This window comes from Branchiostoma floridae, chromosome 18 (genome assembly GCF_000003815.2).
Source record: "Branchiostoma floridae strain S238N-H82 chromosome 18, Bfl_VNyyK, whole genome shotgun sequence".
NCBI lineage: Eukaryota > Metazoa > Chordata > Leptocardii > Amphioxiformes > Branchiostomatidae > Branchiostoma > Branchiostoma floridae.
The window spans coordinates 3,364,525-3,386,874 of NC_049996.1; the positions used below are offsets into that span (position 1 = coordinate 3,364,525).

At 38.4% G+C, this 22,350-nt stretch overlaps 2 protein-coding genes across 3 annotated transcripts in view; one reads left to right on the forward strand and one right to left on the reverse strand.

Annotated features, from left to right (window-relative positions):
- Positions 1–3,082: 3,082 nt before the first annotated feature.
- LOC118406108 (XK-related protein 9-like) lies at positions 3,083–9,491 on the forward strand. Of its 2 annotated transcripts, none has more exons than XM_035805975.1 (2): positions 3,083–3,287; positions 8,033–9,491. In XM_035805975.1, exon 2 carries the CDS (start codon positions 8,049–8,051, stop codon positions 9,189–9,191), a length of 1,143 nt encoding a protein of 380 aa, XP_035661868.1. In that variant the 5' UTR covers positions 3,083–3,287; positions 8,033–8,048; the 3' UTR covers positions 9,192–9,491. The 2 variants fall into 2 exon arrangements, with proteins under 2 accessions (XP_035661868.1, XP_035661867.1); XM_035805974.1 differs by lacking the exon at positions 3,083–3,287 and adding an exon at positions 4,572–4,823.
- A 9,281-nt stretch (positions 9,492–18,772) lies between these two features.
- The window catches only part of LOC118405988, a 62,821-nt gene continuing 59,243 nt past the window's right edge, over positions 18,773–22,350 (reverse strand). Inside the window, exons 11-13 of the mRNA XM_035805842.1 lie at positions 19,768–19,845; positions 18,973–19,221; positions 18,773–18,798 (exon numbers count right to left, since the gene is read on the reverse strand). Coding sequence (XP_035661735.1) covers positions 18,773–18,798; positions 18,973–19,221; positions 19,768–19,845 — 353 coding nt within the window. The remainder of the gene's footprint in view (positions 18,799–18,972; positions 19,222–19,767; positions 19,846–22,350) is intronic.

A 22,350-nucleotide genomic window follows, 5' to 3' on the forward strand; every position in this document is an offset into this window, starting at 1 on the left:
AGTTGGATTTTTGGTAAATGTGGCACCAAGGTGAAAGCCATGAGTGTTGCCAACTCAGTTTAGTGATATCACACTAGTATCACGTGTACTACACCAGCGCACTTCTTGAAAACAGGAATGAATTACTTGTTGGCTGTGTACCAATGTTCTGTCACTTCAATTTTTGTGATAACATTTCTGGTATCTATTTCGAAAAGAGACAACCATCTTGCTTTTTTTACGCATCTTGTTTTTTCTCATTATTTTTAGTCTGTAGAGGATGTCATCCATAAAATTTACTTGCTGTGGCCTAAAAAGTGTTTTGAGGTCTTATTAAACTCTTAAGATTTACCTTTAGAAACTTGTCCTTCTTACATGTACAGAAGCAGCCAGCTGGATAACCTATTCAGACAACCTGTGATTATCACACCGAGACTATGTAGCTCAAACAAGCATACGTCACCTTGCTTAGTGACAACATTACATCTTACTCTTGAAAGCCTTTCTTTGCTACTTTTGGGCTACATTGTACATTTGTTTGGATCAAACCAAGTCCAATACTGTACAAAGAAGGCTCTATATGTACTCCTGGACCAACATTTGAAACGAGTTCCAAAGAAATAAGTCAGTTGGGGACCCAAATCTACACCACTTACTCTCTGCACCAAGAACTACATGTACAACCTATATAACGGTAGTTCAGCTTGATCCGCAGGGTTACCTATATCCGTTGTATTCAGAAACGCAGCATTAAAATGATTAAGGCGTATCAAGTCAACGGACAATGGTTTAAAATTTCACTATTTTCAAAATAAAGCGCAGTTTGAAACTGTCCAATATCTCTAAATACCGTTACTAGCGGTATATGTCACTCGAAGAGCGTTCAAATGATTATATGGACTCCCATGCATGTGATAACAGTAGAACCCCATGTGATAGCCCAAGTTATCACACTGTCCAGAACACCATACCGAACGTTATCACAGCCCATATATTACCTGAATAAACTTGTAAAGGTATGTCCTAAAACGACACCATACCGAACGTTATCACAGCCCATATATTACCTAAATAAACTTATAAAGGTATGTCCTAAAACAACATCATATCAAATGTTATCACGGCCCATACATTACCTGAATAAAGGTATGTCAAAAAACAACTCTTAAATTGAATCTTCTAAAAACAAACTGTCAAGTACTATTGAATCTTACAATAGCACTGTACACTGAAAAATGATCTGTCTATATGCACAATTAATTAACACGTCTGACTCATGACATTTGTTTCTTTGCTCAGGTAAGTGAAAACCAACAGGTGTGATATCATACCTGTTCCCATTGTTACAGGTGAACTCAACACACCCGTTTGAACAAATATGGTCACTTCCTGTCTATAGTCAGACAAGTCACAAGTTCAAATGTAATCTTATACATGTAAATGCATTCAAGTTCGCGGGGATTTAATTTTGTGGTAGTGGGAAAATGGAGTATTCGGGGTGGTTTTAATTTCGCGGTATCACCATACACTATAATGGAAAAAATGTTTGCGGTGGTTTTAAGTTCACATTAATGTAGTCGCGAAAACCGTGAACATAAAACCACCGTGAACATTTCTGCATTTACAGTATAATACAGTACAAAACATTAAAATTGATAAACGCCCCCCCCCCCCCCTTTAAGCTTACAAATGGTACGGTCCTAGTAAGGCATGCATATGAAGCCTGATTGTTTGAGGTGATATTATGTACAATCAAATGTTATTAGGAGGAATGATCGTAAAATTTTCTGAATCTCAAGTTTTTCAGACACATATGGCATCCAGGAAATGTGCCAGTCGTTCCTCCTAACATCTGCTTGGAGATGTGGCCTTGTATGTCTGGCAGCCATCTGTGGAGTTCTAAAAATACTGCAAAATTTTATACGTTTGCAGCACTCAAATTTTTCTTCAACTTAAAATTTAAGAGTTTCCGGTTGAAACATCTGGTTGTGACAAAGGGACAACAAATCGTATGGTTCTCGGTGTCATGCATTTTGAGGTCAAAGGTCATTGGTAGAAACCATGAACTTAAAATACTGCCGATATTAAAGGTTTTACAGTATTTGAGGGATCAGACAGGAAGTGGAGAAGGCAGCACTAGTGTGAATAAATAAGCCCAACACAGGAAACAGACTGGAAGGATAAGAATATACAGGATAGGATAAGACTTAATTCAATTAACTTGTCTGGCTTCTAATTGGCTGATTGAATAATGTGGTATTCAGTTAGCCACAGGCAATCATTTTATCCATCAGCTTGGTATGATTTATCCTATCGAAAGCCTTACTAAAATCAGTTAGTAAGATTGTTTGAACACTCCTCTAGGGGTTTCGGCACCAAGAAGTATATTGTTAATCAAGGTGGTGAGATAATGGATCGTAGACATACCTTTCCTGTTACCAAACTGGTTTGTATCCACCACTTTGGCAACATCCTGGAGTATCCACTGGGTGATATAGGATTCAAATGAAAATTGAAGTTAAATTGGTCTCAAAGTTTCAATAGTGGCTAGTGTCTTTTAGGATTCACAGGTGTTATAGTCGCTTGTTTCCATTGATTGGGAACGCATCTTTCTTCTAAAGATGAATTAAAGATGTGGGCTAACAGTTCTTTTTGTTTCTTAGGGTAGTAGACAAGTACACAGAATTTACAATCTTTTTATTCATTTATCAAATTCTCAGACTGCTCAACAGAATGTAATTCATTCAGTCTTGCAGTGACAAATACTAGTAGAAGACTGAATTTTGTTCAGTACTGTGCGGGGGGGGGGGGCATTGGGAATGATCCAAAAGACATGGGAAATCTCAAAATCAATTGGTCAAAAAAAATACATTCTTGCTCTTTTAGAAACAGTCAGCAACATGTGAATGTTCCCTTAATGACATGAGAGGAATGCAACTTTCCCTACTATGTTTGACTAACCTTAATGCAGGGAAATGAAAGTAAATGATGCATGTCTCAGGGTTAAAGAAATTAAAAGTCTGAATCTCTGAAAGTCGGTTTTGAATTATAACAAAACAATGCTGGTGGTCAAGTTTCTACCTGCATGGGTATAAAACTCAGACTAAAGTAATGAACTTTGGAAAACGGGTTTATCTGATGAAACTCATTGACCAAAGTCCACATTCAAAACACAATAACAAGTTGCGTCATGGAAAATTTTCTGACTCATTTTAATTGACTGCATCTCAGAGCTTGTCTGCTTCGCACCCTACTCCTGTCGAGTCTACATCTACAGCCTTTTGCAGCACCAGTTATAACTGTTACAGGTAACAAAGTTTCTGTTTCAATCTCAGCATTTACTAGAAATAATTTAGGGGAACATGTGTGACAATATGGCAAGAAGCTGTGGGGGGTAAAACAATGGAAATAGAATGGCAGGATATGTATACTTGTAGCTACTTGTTTCAGTTGCAAATTTTACAAGATGGAAATGAGCCTCGACTAGGGAAAAATGTTAACAGGGTTTGAAACAGGGTTGTAACCAGCACCCGTCCTTCCGTAATTTGAACTTGAAGGAATTTTGCAGCTGGGGACGGGAAAAAACAGATCAACAGCTTAGTCTACCAGCAAAATTTACACCTCAAAATGCAGGAAATAGTGTTTCAGAGGGTCTAGATTTCAAATTTTCTAGGGGAGCGTGGCCCAGGACCCCCTAGGAACGATAGGTCTTGATAGCATTCAAAATCGAGGGGACGGAAAATGATCTCAGGCTGGCTACAACCCTGGTTTGAAATATCCACCTGCAGCCAGTTATTTCAAGAAACTCTTGTTACATTATCAAACAAGATATGAACAAATAATGTTGCCAGTTTTCAAGGTTGAATAATACATGCTCAGTGCCATATGATCTGTATTTGACATGGTTTTGTGAAACAATCTATGGAGACTTCAAGTCTCAAATTTGTATATTATATTGCCTAGATATAGATTTTATGACTGGATGATTTAGGAGAGAAACATATTGAGTTTAATGGTTTTAAAACAAAAGGACTTGAATGAGGATATGCTAGTGTCACATACACTTATCTGATCAAATGGCTAAAGTCCACGTTTTAAGTATCAATGTCTAGATTTTTAGAAATAAAAATGTAACAACCGGGCATCATAAAAGCAGAGGACAGGGAGGAAAACTTGAATATGACTGTATTGACTTCATAAACCTGAGGGCACCAAGCTAAGGCACAAACCTGGTCCTCTGGCTTTGTTTAAATTCATAATATGTTTTTTCCACTTGAGCATATTTTTTTTTATATTTAAAAACTCTAAGAACACACTATCCGTGGTTAGATGGTTAGAAGTTAGATTATACTGCTGCTGGGATCCCTGACGCAGGGGTAGGCAGCAGTCGGCCAGTCTTCACACCGTGCTTCCATGCGGCTCTGTCCAGTGGGTCGACCCGTTAGACCACACACCTTCATATCCCTCCTAACACACTCCCTCCAGGTTTTTCTTGGTCTACCACGACCTCTGTTGCCAGACAGTTTCAGTTTGGTGATCTGAGCATTAAATTGGTATGGCCTTACTTGATTGATAGAAATGAGCCAGATCTGAACTCATTTGACGATTATTGCACAAACATTAATATTTAAGAATTAGACACGGTCTATTTTGGGACAAAATATAAAACAAGAACTTCAAGACAATTTACAAAATGAAACTTTTTGTTACTCATAGATCAAAGTCATGAGTACAGCAACAGAGGCAACTGATGTTCCCAAATCCAGAGCTAAGGCAGCTAGCCTGTCTGCACAGCAGAGTGCCACTGTCCAGTCTACATGTCCTAAACAGCCTGCAGGGAAAAGGTATTTTATTTTAGTTCCATCATGTATAGTCTACCCTGGGGGCCATCCAGAATCAGGCAGCTAGGACAGTTTATTAGTTGGCCCAAGACAGTCAGGCCCGCCATATCCTATTAGCACCCTGGGGAGTTTAAGGCACGATCTACACACAGTTTTTCCCGATATCGGCGAGCCTACAACCTCTCGCCGACAGCTTTTTTTCATCGTCTAGATGAAACTGCAATATCGCCATTACGATGTCTGAAAAATTTCTCCCAAAAGGTCCGGACCATTCGTACGGCCTGCCCGCCCTAACCCGGGAGCCTCAGCTCCCCCCCCTACTTTTGCCCCTCGCGGGGTCATTTGGGGGTACCCTATGCAGATGCAGACGATAGCTTAGCAGGGGTCCCCCAGCTTAGCAGGTTTCCCGACAGCTTCCGAGCGCGTGTAGATGCGTCCCGAATTTGGGAGGGTTCATTAGCATATAACCAGCATATAAAGCAATTTTCAAAATTGCGCGATGTGTTTATGACTGCAAGCGCCACGGTTGTCCCGCCCCCTGCGTTCCAGATCCCTCCCGACATCTCCACAGATATCGGTAAAAACTGTGTCTAGATTGGGCCTAAGTCCGATTAGGTCCACCTGCCCTTATCCCAAAAGGGTAGCAATAACTCCTTCGGGCTTAAACTCCCCTGGAGCGCTAATGTGAGATCGGCGGCCTGACTGCCTTGGGTCCCCGAACAAAACTCGCTAGCTACCCGGTCCTGTCTGGCTCCCAGGATAGGTATAGTCTGGTGGCAGAGACTGTTTTAAAAGCGTGCAATTGCGGTCCATCCAAAGTTTTTTGCTTTTTCTATACCTTTGAGCCCCTACGACCACTGTGGTTATGGGCTGTGAGTGAGTGAGTAATACCTTTGAGGTGTGCTCTATAAAAATCTGGATGAAACCACTCTGTCATCCTTGGGCTGTGTCTGCAGGATATGCAAATTAAGGCAGCCAATCTTGTTTTCGTCAATATCTCAGTAACTACCTCACCTCACATACACATGGTATCAAATTCATTTTGGTGCCTATCCCCATGTTTTGAGGGGTAAAGATTCAGTTTAAGCCATTTCAGTAAAGATCACGCTGATATTCTGTGCTGAATAGGCATACAATATGCAAACTAGAAAGGCCGACATTTGCTTGGGTGCAAATACAGCATATTTCAGCCATACCCATTCCCACGCAACATTGGACTGTTCCAAGTCACCCCTGCGCCAAAGTGCAATGTTTAAACTGTAAGTTATCCCCAAAAGAGAACTAATATTGTGAATTGATTCCAGGTCAAAACAGAGCTTGCCCAACATGAACCGGGCCCATATGGAAGAATATAATCTTCCACAGGAGCGCCTATGCATAACTGATTGGCTTTTAGAATTGCGGCAGCTCCTATTTTTCCGAGAGTGAAAAAAAAACGCATCTTCCATTCAGAAGATTTTCATCATGAAATTACATGACGCCATTCAACAATTTCCACTTCGATAACTAGGTCTAAGTACCGTCATAATCTCCTTGTGATGTGGGTACATTTATTATTGCATTGAACTTTTTTTTAATCAAGTAGGGCATACGTTTTAATAATTGTCAAGCAGGTGCAGGTGTTGTGTAGTAGGAGTGTGTCGTTGTTGTTGTTTTTTTCAAGCTAAAAACTTCAATCTTCTTGTTTTGTATGAGCCATTACATAAACGGAGACGTCTCGAATTTTTACAAGAATTTTACCACCCTGTCGCTTCATTTCTTTTCTGAAAAATCCCAGGACCAACAAGTTAACTTGATTTGGCTTTATCTATATATTTCATTTTCCTTCGAATTCTTTGTTAAGTATATGCCCTGCATACCACTGTTAAATTGTTTTACTTTGTATGCAATCAGCCATCGGACGTAATCTTGTCTGAGTGTTGTAATTTCCTGCTCGTAGCGTGCAAGACCTGGAGGAGAGGAGTTTTTACCTTGTTCGGGGGTTTCTTTTCGGAGGTCAGTGGTGATACTCTGGTACTAAGAGTGTTTTATTGGGCTCAAACTCTGGCAGTTTAAAGTTACTTACAATTTGAATGTACAAAGTTTACGTCAAAAAAGAACAACAACAACACTAACGTTAGAAGTACCTACATTTGTTTGGGAAAAAATACATGCATTCTCGCCACTGTCAAACTTACGTATCAAAACTAAACGCAAACTGTCCAATTTTCCCGCGTTTTCTGCCAAGTAACATTTTCTCGATTGTCTCAACTAACCCCCAAAGTCAAATCTGCCAAAAATGATTGATAGTGCCATGCGGGATGTTGGTAAATTCATCGACACAGACTTGTATTCTGACGTTCAATGCACGCGTACCGTCCGCTACCGCTCAAATGACCCTGTCGTCTGAACTCCAAATCCTCGCAAACTACAATTTTAAACCGGGCACAGGGTAACATATGGCCACTGTAAGGCTGTAATATGCATCTGTTTGTGTATAAACGGGATTGCAAGGCCCCGCTTATGAATATTAACTAGCATTCACCTTTCTCGTCGCTGATTGGCTGGCGTCCAAAAAGTAATTAACTCTCGCTCTCCCCAGACCGCTGGCACCTGGCACCTGTGGGCTCTGGGGTCACGGGAGTTCACGGGAGAAGGCCGAAAGAAAACCAATTTCCCCTCAGAAAAGTGCAGAAATTAATAATTTGAAATTGTTTCATGCCAAAAATTTTACTTGGATCATTTTACCAACTATCTAATCCCTATCTACACCAAATTTAAGGTCATTCCATTGTAATTCAATGGTACAGGGGGTCAAAATATACCGTTGTGGTCAAAACGTGACCTTTAAACTTCAATAAAATCATTTTAGAGGCAGATATGAAAAAACTGAGAAAAAATCACCCCGGTATTGACCCACTCTACTCTTGTGCCAAATTTCAGGTCATTCGGTCCCGGAACGACGGAGATGATTCGATTTGAAGATTTGACAGGAGAAAGAAAGAAACATTACGAATACAATATATTTCACCATACCATATATGGTATGGCTGAAATATAATTAGGGCGGTCATTAAGGAAAATCTTGTTTTCATCAGTATCTCAGTAACTACACATTGTCTACTATAGGGTTATCCAAAAAAAATGGGGTTTGGCAACCGAACTTGTACTTACATTTTTGGCTATGGTGCAATTTAAATGTAAAATCTTCCTTTGCTGTCTTTGTCTCACAGGTTACAGGGAAGGACCATGGAAACATCTTTCTGGGAGTCTAAGCATGGGAAGATCCTGTGGCTTGTGGTATTACCACTGGGCCTGTATATTATTGACATTTCCACTGACATAGGGCTGGCATTTCAGTTTTACAACAGCGGGCAAATGGTTTGGTTTGGTTGGATGATGGGATTTATTGTTGTGCCATCAGCCATCATCAACATCACCTTAACAGAAGAAGCATTCAAGCATCATGACGGAGAAAACAGACTAAGTAAGAACTTTAAGTACCTGCTTAACTACCTACGTTTGGGTGTGTTCGTGCAGTATTACAACCTCTACCGTCGGCTACAGAGAGGCGAAAGCGTGGAAGACATTGTGAAAAAAGACCTTCCGCTGACACACCTGTTGGAAGCAGTCTTCTCAAACATGCCACAGTTGTATCTTCAATGGTACATTATATTGAACACAACTGAACAGATCAGCGCACTACAGGTTGCCACCATGGTGATATCATATGTGGCAGCAGTCAAAGCTCATTCTATGTACATATACATGTACTTTAGGAAACATAGGCCATTAGATATTAGAAGTATTTTTCTTTGTATTTGTATAGCTAGCTTGGAAGTATATGCCCGTGGTCTGGCAATGGCCACATTCCTAAAACATTTCAAACCAAGGTGGATTTTCATTCCCATTGGAATACACTGGCTAGTATTTACAGGTACTTACATGTGTATACATGCAAGAAAGGGTGCAAGCTGTGAATATCAAAGTGACAGTACTACTAGTGAAGATATATCCTATAAGAGAATAATTCAAGGCCTTGTGCATTTGCTTTTGTACACATTTCTGGGCACAACGTTTGGTGCACCCCACCTGAAAATGATTTTCCTGAACTTTTTTGTGACTATGTTAGACCACTTTAGCTCTATGTTTGTAAATGCAGTAACAGCTACCCCATCAGTAGTGCCTTTCGTCAAGTTGGCAATTGCATCTTTGTTTGGTATTTGCGCAGCTGCACGTTTGTCAGTAGGTAGTTACAATGCTACAAGTAAACATCTGTATCACAACAACAATCATGATGAACCTACTAGTAGGCCAAGCTTGATTGAAGATGATAATCCTATAAAAGAGGCTGACTGCACTGCACAGACCACCCCTGTTCAATGGGTTTAACGTGACAAAAATCTGAGTCTCACATTCCACAAAGAATATAACATTTGCCAAAATTCCTGATTACTGCCATATGCATGGTTTAACATCATTTATGAATATCAAAAGGATGAACTAGCATTTGTTAGGTTGAGAATATTAAGTTAAGAGAAGACTGTTAAGGCTTTTACATGTACCTGTTAAGTAAAAGTTAAGATTGAATCTGTTACTTAGCTTCTTCTTTTACTTAGCTGATAGGTGAGAACATGATTATGCATTCTTATCAATGTGGAAGACATTTTATAGGGATATACTAAATCTTTGTTTTTGTGGCAATAAAATACTGTCTGAAACAGTTACGTGTAACTCTAATTTTTCCTTTGAAATCCACTAAAAATGCAACAAGTACCATTTCAGAGGGTTTAATTTTCAATATTTTCGGGGGGGGGGGGATATTTCCAGACCCCCCTAAGAAGCTCGCACCGCACCTGCAGCACTCATGGTCCTCAGATGGTAAGAAGAACCCCCCAAGCAAATCCTGAAAAGTATGGGCATGCTAGAGCACATGTTGGAAGGTGGAGCCCATCCCTTTAGATCTCCTTCCAAGCCTTTTAGTTTACCTCCCCAACCAAAGTCAGATAACCATTTCTATATTATCATATAGCCAGGCGCCGCGGACCAATCAGAAGTCCCCGTTCCACGTTGGTTATGACGCAGTAACACATAGATTCCAGCCAGGCAGGTGTGTATCTCTCTTCTGATTGGTCAGAATGAATTGCCACCGGCACCAGTGTTGATGCAAATGGACACTGGTGCCGTTGTCGATTCATTTTGACCAATCAGAAGGAGCGAAAGTAAGGTATATGCAGGCATTGGCATTCAAACCCAGTACCTCTGGTGTCTGGGTCAAACACCCAACAATTAAACCAACACACACTTCCAAGACTAACCCTAACCCTTATTCAACATTATGGAATCAATCTGAACTGGGATACCCTGAAAAGAAGTCATATTCCAAAGGAAGTTGGAAATTACTTTAGAATGAAAATCAAATAAAGATTTGCTGAAAAAGAAACTGTCATTACTTGGACTTTCCCTATATTTACAATACACACTTTTTAACATGGCTTCACATTTGCATGGTCTAAAAAAACAAAAAAGAATAGTGCTAAATCTAAATCAAGTTTAAATAGATTACAGGGGTCTATCAAATCACAATAAACCATTATCATGTTAATCCTGTTTAAATTGTTTATTATTTTTTCCTTTCTGTCTGTCTAGTTTGAACAAGGGTGTCAAATGATTTGAGTGACAGTTACAACACTATATCAATCAAGGTTGGTTTACACATACTTGTCAATCATGATTAGGAACCTACCATTTAAACAATTAGGGGAGCATTGTTACTTTTTGTAGTATTTTTAGTTATTGAATCTATTGATAAATTTCTATGCATTTTACCAGTGGTTACATATTATGGAATTGTGGAAAAAAAATCATTTTTGGTTTGAATGATTCATATTTTCCATTTTGTAAATTTCATTTCTTTCAGATAAAAAGTTACCTGTTATGCCGATCTTTTAAACAATGAAAGACAATGTACACATGGTTAGAAAACATAGAATTTACAAATGTTTATATTCATTTATCAAATTTTCAGACAACTCAACAGAATGTAATTCATAATCACATACAACAAAACTAGAAAAGCAACATTTTCACCAAAATGCAGAATATTTTCCCATAGCCTTTTGCCTATTAAGCTTGCCCTGTAATATTAGGTACAAGAACAAAATTGCTAATATTTGCAACAACAGAAAAAGAAAACACCAACAAAAACAATATGTACTCCCCTACTTGGGAAAACATGATAACAAAAAGCTAGCATTTCCAATATGTATGAAATGTTACTAAATAATTTTCAGCAAAGTTGTACCACACAGAAACTTCTTTTTAAGACAAAATGTGACAAAAAGCTTAATTCTTTACTAGAACTGCCAGAAGACATAATAACATATGTATGCAATGTTTGCAAATAATTTTCACCAAATTCGTACAACGCAGAAACTACATTTTGAGACAAAATGCTACAAAAGGCTTCATTGTTTACTAGAAGACATTTCAAAGGGTCGGTCACAAAAACCTGTAATTAAGCGAGCTATTTGTACCTTCGGGGTGTCTTTTCGCTGTCCTTTAGGGGCATGTTTACACGTGTGGATGATCACGCTAATTATTCTTTTAATTACGGATCAATAGAAGGGTCACTCGAAACTGTGCACCTGTCTTGCCAAGAGGGATTTGTGCGGTTAGGCGTAATTATGTGACAATATGAGTTGTGGTGGGGAACGGGTTCTAGCAAGCATCAGTTTTTCCATGCTTAGATGGAATTTTGCTGCTGGGGACGGAAAAAATTTTGCCTATTCCATCCTCTGTGAGCTGAAGTCGCTGTGGATTCTTTCACCAAAACCGATGCCTTTGAACTAAGCTGAGTCTACCAGTAAGATTTACCCCTCAAAATGTAGGAAATAGCATTTCAGAGAGTCGACATTTCACAATTTTCCCGGGGGAGCAGACAAGACAAGATACTCTACAAGAGGGTCTGCATATTTGGGGTCCCAACAATAGCTTTCCGCTGAATTCAGAAGAACACTACATACAAATTGTGCCACAATCAAGAAAGTCAATTACGCAAAATTTAGTTGCTTCGCTACAAATTACATGAATAAGAAAACGGCTTTCCCTAAAAATTATGGGAAATCAAAATAGTCTTCTCACGCCATGCAGAAAAGAGCATGCAGACTCTCCTACAGAAATCACATTGAGAAACTTGTGAGAGCCGCCCACTTGTTTTTACCAAGGGACCCAGCTGTTGCTAGTGGACTAATTGTAGGGCACAAAATGAAAATCAATCAGCATAAGAAAAGAAGCACAAATGTGGCACAAGATTCGGCCTTAGGAAAACCGTCATCAGTTAGATCTATAGAAAATGAAGCCTTGTCTATACTGTACATCTTGAAACATTTGTGGCAGTTTTATTTTCGAAATTGTGATATTTTAAATGTGCATTTCAATTCGTTACTACCATACTCCATACTACTAGTAGTTGCAACCGCAAATATGACTTAAAACGCAAAAAAGATAATGTTGTTTCCCCTCTAAAATGTGAAATAAAGTCTATACAAAAATAGATGCAGTTACGGTATTTCTAGCCAGATAATGATTGTGTTTAGTTCCGGCTGCAAAAACTGCTCATGATGAGTCTGCATTGTCCCTTGGGAGTAGTGTACTGTTAGTGTATCATTACCATTATCATAACGATCACTCCCACTCCTATTTGAGAAATGAATCATTTGAAAAAGACATACTGAAAACCTTAAGTACTCACGGTGTTCTAATACTAAAGTTTGTTAGTATTACAAGTAGAGTAGAGTAGAGAAGACTTCTTGGGCCAGGTGTGAATCCTCTTACTATGATAGTGGTTTTTGAGGGGTTCCACACAATACACACATACTTGGAGGTACCCAAAAAGGATGACCAATGAATGATTTCTCTCTTGACAATGCTGCTAATGAAAGTTTCAATTTTTCACTTTGAACTAAAATCCTCTTCAAGAAATGCCATGTCAGAGGGTTGAAGTTCCAAAATTGCATGCACTCAGACCCCCTAAAAAAGCTCACGTTTGTGGCATTTGTCTCAAGCCTTTAGAACTCACTATAAAAGGCCAAAAATTCCCAAAATCTACCAAAGAACCTGCCAAACGAAATCCTAGCTACAGTACAGGCATGAGTACAACAAATGAAAGGACTGAATACAGTGTCCAAAACACACACACACACTAAACACTAGGGATGTTTCTAAGTTCAACCAAGCATATCCCTGTACCTCCCATGTGTTTGCTGATGTACTGGGACCAACTGTGGTCCAAACACAATGCTTACACAGAGATACAAAGCTGTCTTTGTGTGGCATCAAAAATCTGGAAAATAGGCCACCATTGTCTGACAACCCCACACAAGCAAGGAAGAACTAGTAGTTACAAAAGGAAATCTCGATTTCAAGAAATGAGAAAAAAATTTTAAAACATGGTTAAAACAGCAGCATGCATTGTTGTTTTAAGGGAGAGGCATTTGAAACAATAACAAGAAGTTAAAACAAAAATAACAGAAGTTATTGTTTACACATTTGAGGAATAAAAGGGGCGGGGAAATATATAAAACAAATATATACAGCACATGAGAAAATCAGTTTACTAGTATTTTCTAGAACTGTTCCTCAGAAACAATTTACTAGAGAAGGAAATTGTCACTATTTGAAAAACAGGAACACTTGAACTTTAGATAGAGTTCAAAGGCAAATCAGTGGAAATTAAATGCAGGACACAACTTGACATTTCTACAACTATTCCTACGAAATCATTAACTAGAATAGGAAAATTATTTTGTTTGTGGGGGATTTGAAAAACCGAGAATGTTAGAAGACGAATAATTCTTACACATTTCATGAATGATATAAACAAGAGTGAAAAAAACATGGGGCAACATTAGGTTTCTACAACTACGTATTCCTACGAAATAATGAACAATAGTGTGTTTCTTGGGATTTAAATTAAAAGAACATAATGTAAGATTATGAAAATATCTGAAGTCAATTTTTTGGCGATATCTTGATATCATACACATGCATGTACCTTCCATATCACATTGGCCAACAATAGTCAAGAAATGAAAATACGGCATCAATGTATCATACGAACTCATAGCAAAGCTGCTAGTTTGTTTACATCCTACCAATGGGTATTTAATTGTACCACCAAAAAATGGGGGAACCATAATATTTGTGAAATAAATGTCCTGAATATGATTATGTGGTAAACTGTGTATCTCATTCTCAACATCAATCTTTGTTGAACAGGATAATTTTGTCATCCAGAATATTTTTGCCACAAAAATCTTACATTGAATACCTTTAAAAAAACAAGAACGTAAGAAGACGACTTTTCCACGGATGGTTTGGAAGACCAAAACAAATCGGCGCCAGGACCAGAGGGGTGTCAAATATCTGTGAACAAGCGCCTACCAGCCTAAACAAACCTCTTTCCCTCTGATCTTCGAGGATAGCAGTCTTGTACACTGACAGGAGAGCTTGTATCTACTATTTACACAAAATACCAGACCCATTGTACCAAATGTATCCTTGTCAACTGATAAAAATGTGTAAAAGAGTAAAATTTTTGCTGTAAAATCCACGTCGATTTTTTTTCTTTGCACACAAAAAATTTAAGGGCTTCCACAAAGATAACAAAAATGGCAGAATGCTAGAGATAATGTTTTTCTAAAGCTATGTTTATCGGATTTAGGTCAACGTAATATTGTTGTTGTATGGGAGAAAGATTAAAAGTTGGGAGAAAAGTTTTTAACGGGAATGTTAGATTAATTTTCACGAACCTGTGGCGCTCTCGGTCTTGGTCGCGAGCTTGCGGCATTATTCCACGGCTCTCTACCGTCTATGTCCCGCTAGTTCCGGGCTTCAAAGCTGGCTCAGACCCACATCTCATCGTCTGATTCAGATCTGCAGCGATATCTGACTCAACAGACGGATATTTGTGGAGTAAAGCGTCACAAAAGTCCGGCCGCGACCACAAAGAGTGAAATTCCGTCCGCTACGGCGGCCATGTTGGATACGGTATGATGGGACTAATTGGGCGAGACCATTCTGGTTCAGAGGGGTGTTTTTTGCCTCTATCTTCTTTTTGCGCCATGTTGATTTGATTACTAGTATATGAATGACAAAAAAATTGACAACCCAAAAAGCTGATGCGAAAGTTTGACCCCTAAACAGTTGCCTTCATTATGAAATCTATGCAGCCTGATAAAGGTTGAACAAATGACTGAATACACAGAATATACTAAGTAGTATATAGTGAGCAATAGCTTTACAACAAGGTTCTTCATTTTTGTTCTTTCACATCTTCTTTGACCTTGTTAATAATTTCTATGACATTAGTATCCTTTTTTTCTGATATTTATTTTTGCAATCCACGGGAAATATATATTTGCTTATTTAGAAGCTGCTTTGTACGAGTTAGAGTATGGTTGAAAACTTTTTATTTTTATTTCTTGGAAACGACCAAAAATTGATGAGTGCGTGGATGTCATCCATACAATCAAATCAACATGGCCTATCGTTAAAGAAAAGGGGAAAATTGTCAGTTTGGCGGCGCTTGAAGTTGAACCCAACTTGCTTTTGGGTGAATATACATCGGACATCGTACCGGTACAAAACCGGTTTTTCTTATTGATCAGGTCCGGTTTTGACCGGTCCGGTAAACCCGGACCTAAAAAAATTCGTTGGACCGGATGTTGGGCCTATTGGAAAATGAAAAGATTCATGATCAGGCATTCACACATTTGGGGGCTTACTGGTCGAAGAAAATAACAAGAGCGAAGTAGTGTAGAGTCTATAGTCATTTCTGTAACATTTACAATTAATCGTATAACGTTAGTGGCAGTTGGTCTTGTAAGATTTTAAAACGCCAATGGGAGTCGCACACTCCACCAAATATACTTTTCTTTGTAGTGATTTCACTATTTTTGCAGTCTGAATAGAATGTCATTCTCAAAATTTACTTGCCTACTAAAGTACAAGAGGAAATGTGACATGTGAAAGATAGCTTTAGACCTATGTCATAACATTTTCATACAGTCATGTTTTCAAGGTCTTTTCTGCTTTTGCGTCATTGCAATATTTACAACTTCCGCCAGGTAGCACTTTAGCACACTGTTACATCCTGATCTCCAAGTCCAAGTGCAAATGTTTCCAACCGAAATCGTTTTTGTTTCACGTCACATTTTGATTGCATTTCTCAAACTAGCTTGGCGAATCCTTCGGTTCAGAGTCTAACCACTACGACGAAGTCGTAATCAAGACTGTGCAGCCTTTAATGGTACAGTAAGAAAGAATGTAAGTCTTATAAAAGTAAGTTAAAGAGGGAATGGACACGGCAAATAGTTGGCATGTTATAAACGTACGAAATACGAATGAAAGCTTATGTTGGTGGAAACCATAGTTGTAAAGTTGAAACTTCGTTCCAACACAAAGGAGGCCGGCCATATACATAAGAACACATCTACCCTCTTTGAACCGTGATGATGGTTCCGCCTTCCCTCCATCTACGATTCGCTGCTGACGTCATCCTCCGACTTCCGGAACACCAGTAAAAGCGAATCATACATCTGAAGAGGGTCGACGTTCTTGCTTTTTTACAGAACATTTATGGTGAGTTCTTCTATTGTGTTGGAACAAAGTTTTTAACTTTGCAACGTACGTATACACCAGCATCACATTACAACGTCATGAATTTGCTCTTCATGCCTTTGCCAACAAGTTAAGTTCAGTACTGAGGCGCTGTTTACGTTAACTTTGCAACAGGGGTTTTGTGTGTGAATCAAACTTTGGACATCATTTGATGAAAACTTGCTGTAATATAATTATGAAGAAGAAAAAACTTTGATATTTGATAGTTATGAAAATCTTAAGTTATAACCTATGAAAATAGGTGGCTTGTGCAGGTTGAGAACGCAGACAAAATAAAAATAAATATCTAAACGGACACTTTTATGTATTTCATACAAATCAAATATACATGTATTTCATACATTTCGACATTTGTTATACTGATATTGAAAGATCATCTGTTATGCCAATCCTTCCTCTAAATAATGTGATAAATTTCAATAAAACAAAAAGAAAAAACGTAACAAAACAATAACGGTATGCATATGTTTCCGTTCTGTGAATTATGAACACATTCTTGGCAATCAACTTATGTCTTGAGTGGACTTCACAACATTTTCCCATTTGTCCTTCTGGAACATTCTTAGCAGAAGTATTTAGACAAAAGGTAACGGCATGTCTCATAACGACATTAATCTGAAAGAGAGTTGTACTCGGTACACTTGCGAATTATTATTCAACAATATATTTTGTCCTTACAATAGACTTCAGCGCTTATAAAATCATTTATCATTTTAACCCTATTCAGACCGGGCTTTTTTGGTCATCCCTGGACGGGGGGGGGGGGGGGGCTTTTGAGGCCCTCCACTTCTAAGTGCTATAACTCTAAAACGACAAGTTGTAGAGCCACAAAATTTTTAGGACATGATGTCGACATAATATCTGACAAGTATGTGACGTTTGACGTTACGTTGACGTAAGATGACGTAATTATGACGTCATCAATTTGATTATATTGGCCAAACCCATGAAAAAAGGGTATTCTCAGAAAACTTCACGTTACGCTACAAAAATGTAACAACAAGTGCAGATAACAGACTAATAATGTTTGTTACGCCTTGCGTTGCCAATAGCAACATCAATGACGTCAATATGACGTCATAAAATGACGTCATGCACATTTAAGATACGAGTTGGGCTCCGCCATATTATATCCACCACCTTGAATTTTTTAAAAATACTTTTTTTGCAACAAATAATCACAAAGGGCAATGGAAATAGACTAAATTCATTGATTTAGATGGTTTTTGATGAAAAAATACCAGGTTATTACAAATTTTAAGGGATAATTAGCTTGTTATTCTTGATCTGGCCATTCGGTCCGCCATCTTGGAGTTTGGGCTGATGACGTCATCAAATTAGCATAATTTATGCATATATAATTATGAAAGATATGCTATATAATATAAGATTTTATTTATGTAACAAAATCACAGTAATATAGCAAACAAATGTGAAAAATACATCGTTAGGACCAAAAATAGTAATTTTTGGCAAAACTGCCTGTCAACAAACGGTTGCCATGGCAACAAGAAAAAATGAAAAATTTGTCAAACTTCGTAAAATTGTTGCCACTAATATTTTAGGAAAACTCACCAAATTTGGTGGCTCTAGCGTAAGCTGTTCTGGCGTTATAGGGCATCAAAGTTAGCGCAGGCCTCAAAAGCCCCCCCCCCCCCTGGTCTGAATAGGGTTAAGACTTAGGTCCCAATACGTAACCCGCGGCCCTGCCGGGTAGCTTTCGGAAACGAAAAATATTACATAAAAGACACAGAACGTTAGAAAAATAGCCATGAGCATAATTTCCTTAATAAACATTTTTTTTTTTTATTTTTCTTTTCGCAAACATCCCGACCGGGGCCCGGTTTGGAAATGGGACCTAAGCCGAAAGTGCCTAATGTGCGATTTTGAATCGCTTGGAGATTCTTGGCAGGGGAGCAAGGCCTAAGCACTTATTTTAGGCAAGTAGGCAGGATCGCTTGACTGTAGAATTTTCATAATTCTCTGCATTCGTTACGGATGTTGGACAGCTGCTTGTTTGATGTGGTGGCTCAAACGTTATCAATGAATCTTTATGATCTTTTAGGTGTAGGGCCACCAAACAAGTCATGCAAAGATTCCAACGAGTGTGGGGTATCTGAGGAGAGAAAATGGTGACAATTATTGCATCAAAACAAATTAAACCTTTCATAAAAACAATGACCACCGTGTTTGTAAACAGGGAGTAAAACAAATCAAGGGTAGACTCCCCCCAAATGCTTTTTGCTTCAAAAAGTGTCGATGGCATCAGCAGGTTGTGATTGACATACCTTTCAACCATCCGAAGATTCTGAAGAGTCTGAAACGACAAATACATTGCATCATAAAACTTTCACAGACATTGAAAACCATGTTCTAACGCAGGCATTAATATAAAACAAATCAGAGCAAAAGAAGAAAGTATTATGCTTTTTAGTATAACAGCTGCAAGGGCAGGTTCCTCTTTTCTCTGAGGAACCTGCGAAGTACTTACCTTCCAGTGTCTCTGCAAGATGCCTTTGTTCGATTTTGACGAGAGCGTTCTTCAGGGCCTGAAGAGTTGCAGCTTCTCCATCCCTGTTCCTCCACCTCCTCAACATCTCCCAACACCTCCTGTCTGTGTCAGGCTTTTTCCGCTCTATTCCATCTATCTGGTTCGCGGTGAAGTTCAGCTTTCGAGCCAAGTTGTCCCAATTGGCACTCACTCCATAAACGACTTTGTCGAAATAGTTGTCCACATCAACTAGAACAAAAAAAACATAAAACTCAGACAGTGGAAATTATAAGACGTTGTCCCCGTTCGAGATTCACATATTATTAACCTTTTCCGGGTTATCAAAAGAAAATTCTGATTTTGTAGGTGTTTGAAGAACAAACAGATTAAAGTAGCTGCAAGAGGTCTTCTTATTTGGTTAATACTAGGTCATCGCGATTTTCATGGGCTGTTTGGTTTGGTTTGGTTTTATTCTCCATTAGTGACTAATATGTCACTAGTCCGGGTGAATGATGTAAATCACCATATGACTGATACGAGACGGAGGTTCCCCAGGCCTCCATCCGGGAAATTTGTAGTGAATCACCAGACAGAAAGATTTGTTCCATCACACACCGGAGCATTTTCACAAACCTCCTTCATCAATATTCAAAGTGTGGTGGATCAAAATTCCTTAAAAAAAATAATTGTTAAAGGTCCAAAACAATTTTGTGGTTGTATGTATTGCTTGTACAGAATCATTGAGATATATATATCAGTATCGTGCTTACATGTTTAATATGACTTTACCAGTACCTTGCTTTGGTAGTTTCGAGGAAGGGCCACTGTCGCTGAGCTGTCTTCCGCGTCGCTTTTGGCTTGTTTTCTTTTCACCTATTATCAAGGAAAGATGACAAAGGTAATTAAGAGCAGATGTCTGTAAGGATCAAACAATGGTGGCAAAGGTCAAAAAATCGATTTGGCTCATATTTTGCACAGTGATAGTACTTGGTCCACAACCCCTCAAAATAGCTTTCTTTTAGATCAAAACTCCTTGTTGCCATGGTAACGGGCCAACAAAGTTTTCTGGCCATTTTCCCCAATTTCCGCATCTCAAAAACACGGAAATCGGCGTACTGTACGGCATTGTCATTCCAACACCTTTTATTGTATCGCCAAAACAAAACAAGATCTAAATAGACCAACATTTTGGCTTTTTAGAAATTGTTGTGAAATTTCCAACGAGATAGAATTGAGTTCTTGGGCAGCATCAAAACAATACAATGTGTCAAGCTTCAAAATAACGTAATTTTTGGCCCAACTTTGTAACGCCATAAGTGCCGAGCTGGTGATTTTTTTTACTTGAAATTTGTACCCTGTATAGATGATTGATATACCTATCCAATGCATGGTTGCAAAGTTTGGGGTATTGTTTGGTTGTCACATGGTCGTCCTCAAAAGTAGGCCAGCTTTTGCGTTTGACGAAAATTGTGAATTTTAGCCATGTTCAAAGTACTACATGTGACAAAATAAAACAGAAATCTAACTCAACTTCTTGTCAAAGAGATATCTATGTATTGTCTATTCAATAAATGTTTGAAGAGTTTTAGATCGTAACGTTTAGTCACGTGGTTGTCCCTGGAAGTAGGCCATTTTTTGCGTTTGGCAAAATTTTGAATTTTAGCCATGTTCAAAGTGTTTTCTGTGACAAAGTGAATTTAAATTCTGATTCAACTTCTTGTCAAAGGGAAACTTAGGTATTGCCTATCTAATAAATAATTTCAGAATTTTGAGTCATAAAATGTAGTCCCGTGGTTGTCCCTGAAAGTAGGTCACTTTTTTGCATTTGGCGAAAATTGTGAATTTTAGCCATGTTCAAAGTGTTTTCTGTGACAAATTGACTTCAAATTCTGATTCAACTTCTTTTCAAAGAGAGGCCAAGGTATTGCCTATCTAATAAATGATTGCAGAATTTTGAGTCATGAAATGCAGTCACGTGGTTGTCCCTGAAAGTAGGTCAATTTTTTATTTGACGAAAATTGTGAATTCTAGCCATTTTCAAAGTACTCTACATGACAAAGCAAATTAGAATACTGATTCAACTTCTCGTCAAAGAAAGATCTATATATCGCCTAACTAATAAATGCTTGAAGAGTTTCAAGTAGCAATTTTTAGTCACATAGTTGTCTGAAAGTAGGCCATATCTAGATCTATCAAATGAATTCTAGTGAGCGTCCCTTTAGATACGGATTACAGAACGTAGCTGAAACAATATTTCATATTATGTATTGCATATCACTACTTTAAAAGACACAGAGGCCATGCAACATTAATTTTTGATCAAACACTGTAATCAATTCAGTATCAGTCATTGTAGTGCCAATCCAATACTTATTGACATCGTTAAACGTTTGAAATTTGCACATTGTAAAATGTTTAAGCAAAACAAACTTTCCAAAAGTCATCTGCTCCAAAGTATCAGAGTCTTCTAACAACATTTCTCTAAGCCAATTGAAGTACAGTTTATAACGTTTCAGATCTTTCAAAACTAAATAGATAATATATACTAGAGTTCCGAGACCCCATACATTCGCCAAATAATTCTACCCTTTACAACTACTGTATTAATTGTTTCGGTCATTAATTATGCAAATAAGATTTTCATTTGCTTGGATTCTATTACTTGTTTATCTCTTCCACCGAATAACAGATGTAAACAATCTATGTTAGAAAGACTTTCATTGCATTTTGTAATAATCTATGCAAGTAAGGACCTCATTTACATAACTAATGTTCAACAATAATGTTCACCTGTACATAACTTCCAAATGATACCAGTAAGAAGTTCCCGTCATTAACCACAATGACATCGGGGCATTTTCTAATCATGCAAATTATGCAAATTAGGTCTTTATTTTGCATGATATATATCGATCGATATTCTTCTCTATCTCAGTTACATTTGCCACTTTCTAATGGTCCTATAATGGAACTAGGCGTGATTAATTGTTTTCCTAATTATTTATGCAAATCAGATTCCGACTTGTATAGTAAATATGTATTTATATGAAGCATGTGTTAAGCTATCTACATACCAAAAATCATGACAATCCGTCAACCCCTTCTTGAGTTAATCTCTTTCAAAGCTTGAGTTATTCTCTTTCAAAGTCTTACACTAAACCTGTCCTGCAGTTTCAAAACAAGCTGCTAGGAGGCATAAAAACCTACACCAATTACTCTCGGCATCCAACCGCCCCCAAGCCTGCCGCCCCCAAGTCCGCCACCCCAAAGCCCGCCACCCCACTACCCGCCAGCCCCAAGCCCGCCGCCCCCAAGCCCGCCACCCCCAGAGTCCGGCACCTCCAAGCCCGACACCTCCAAGTCCACTACCCCAATCAA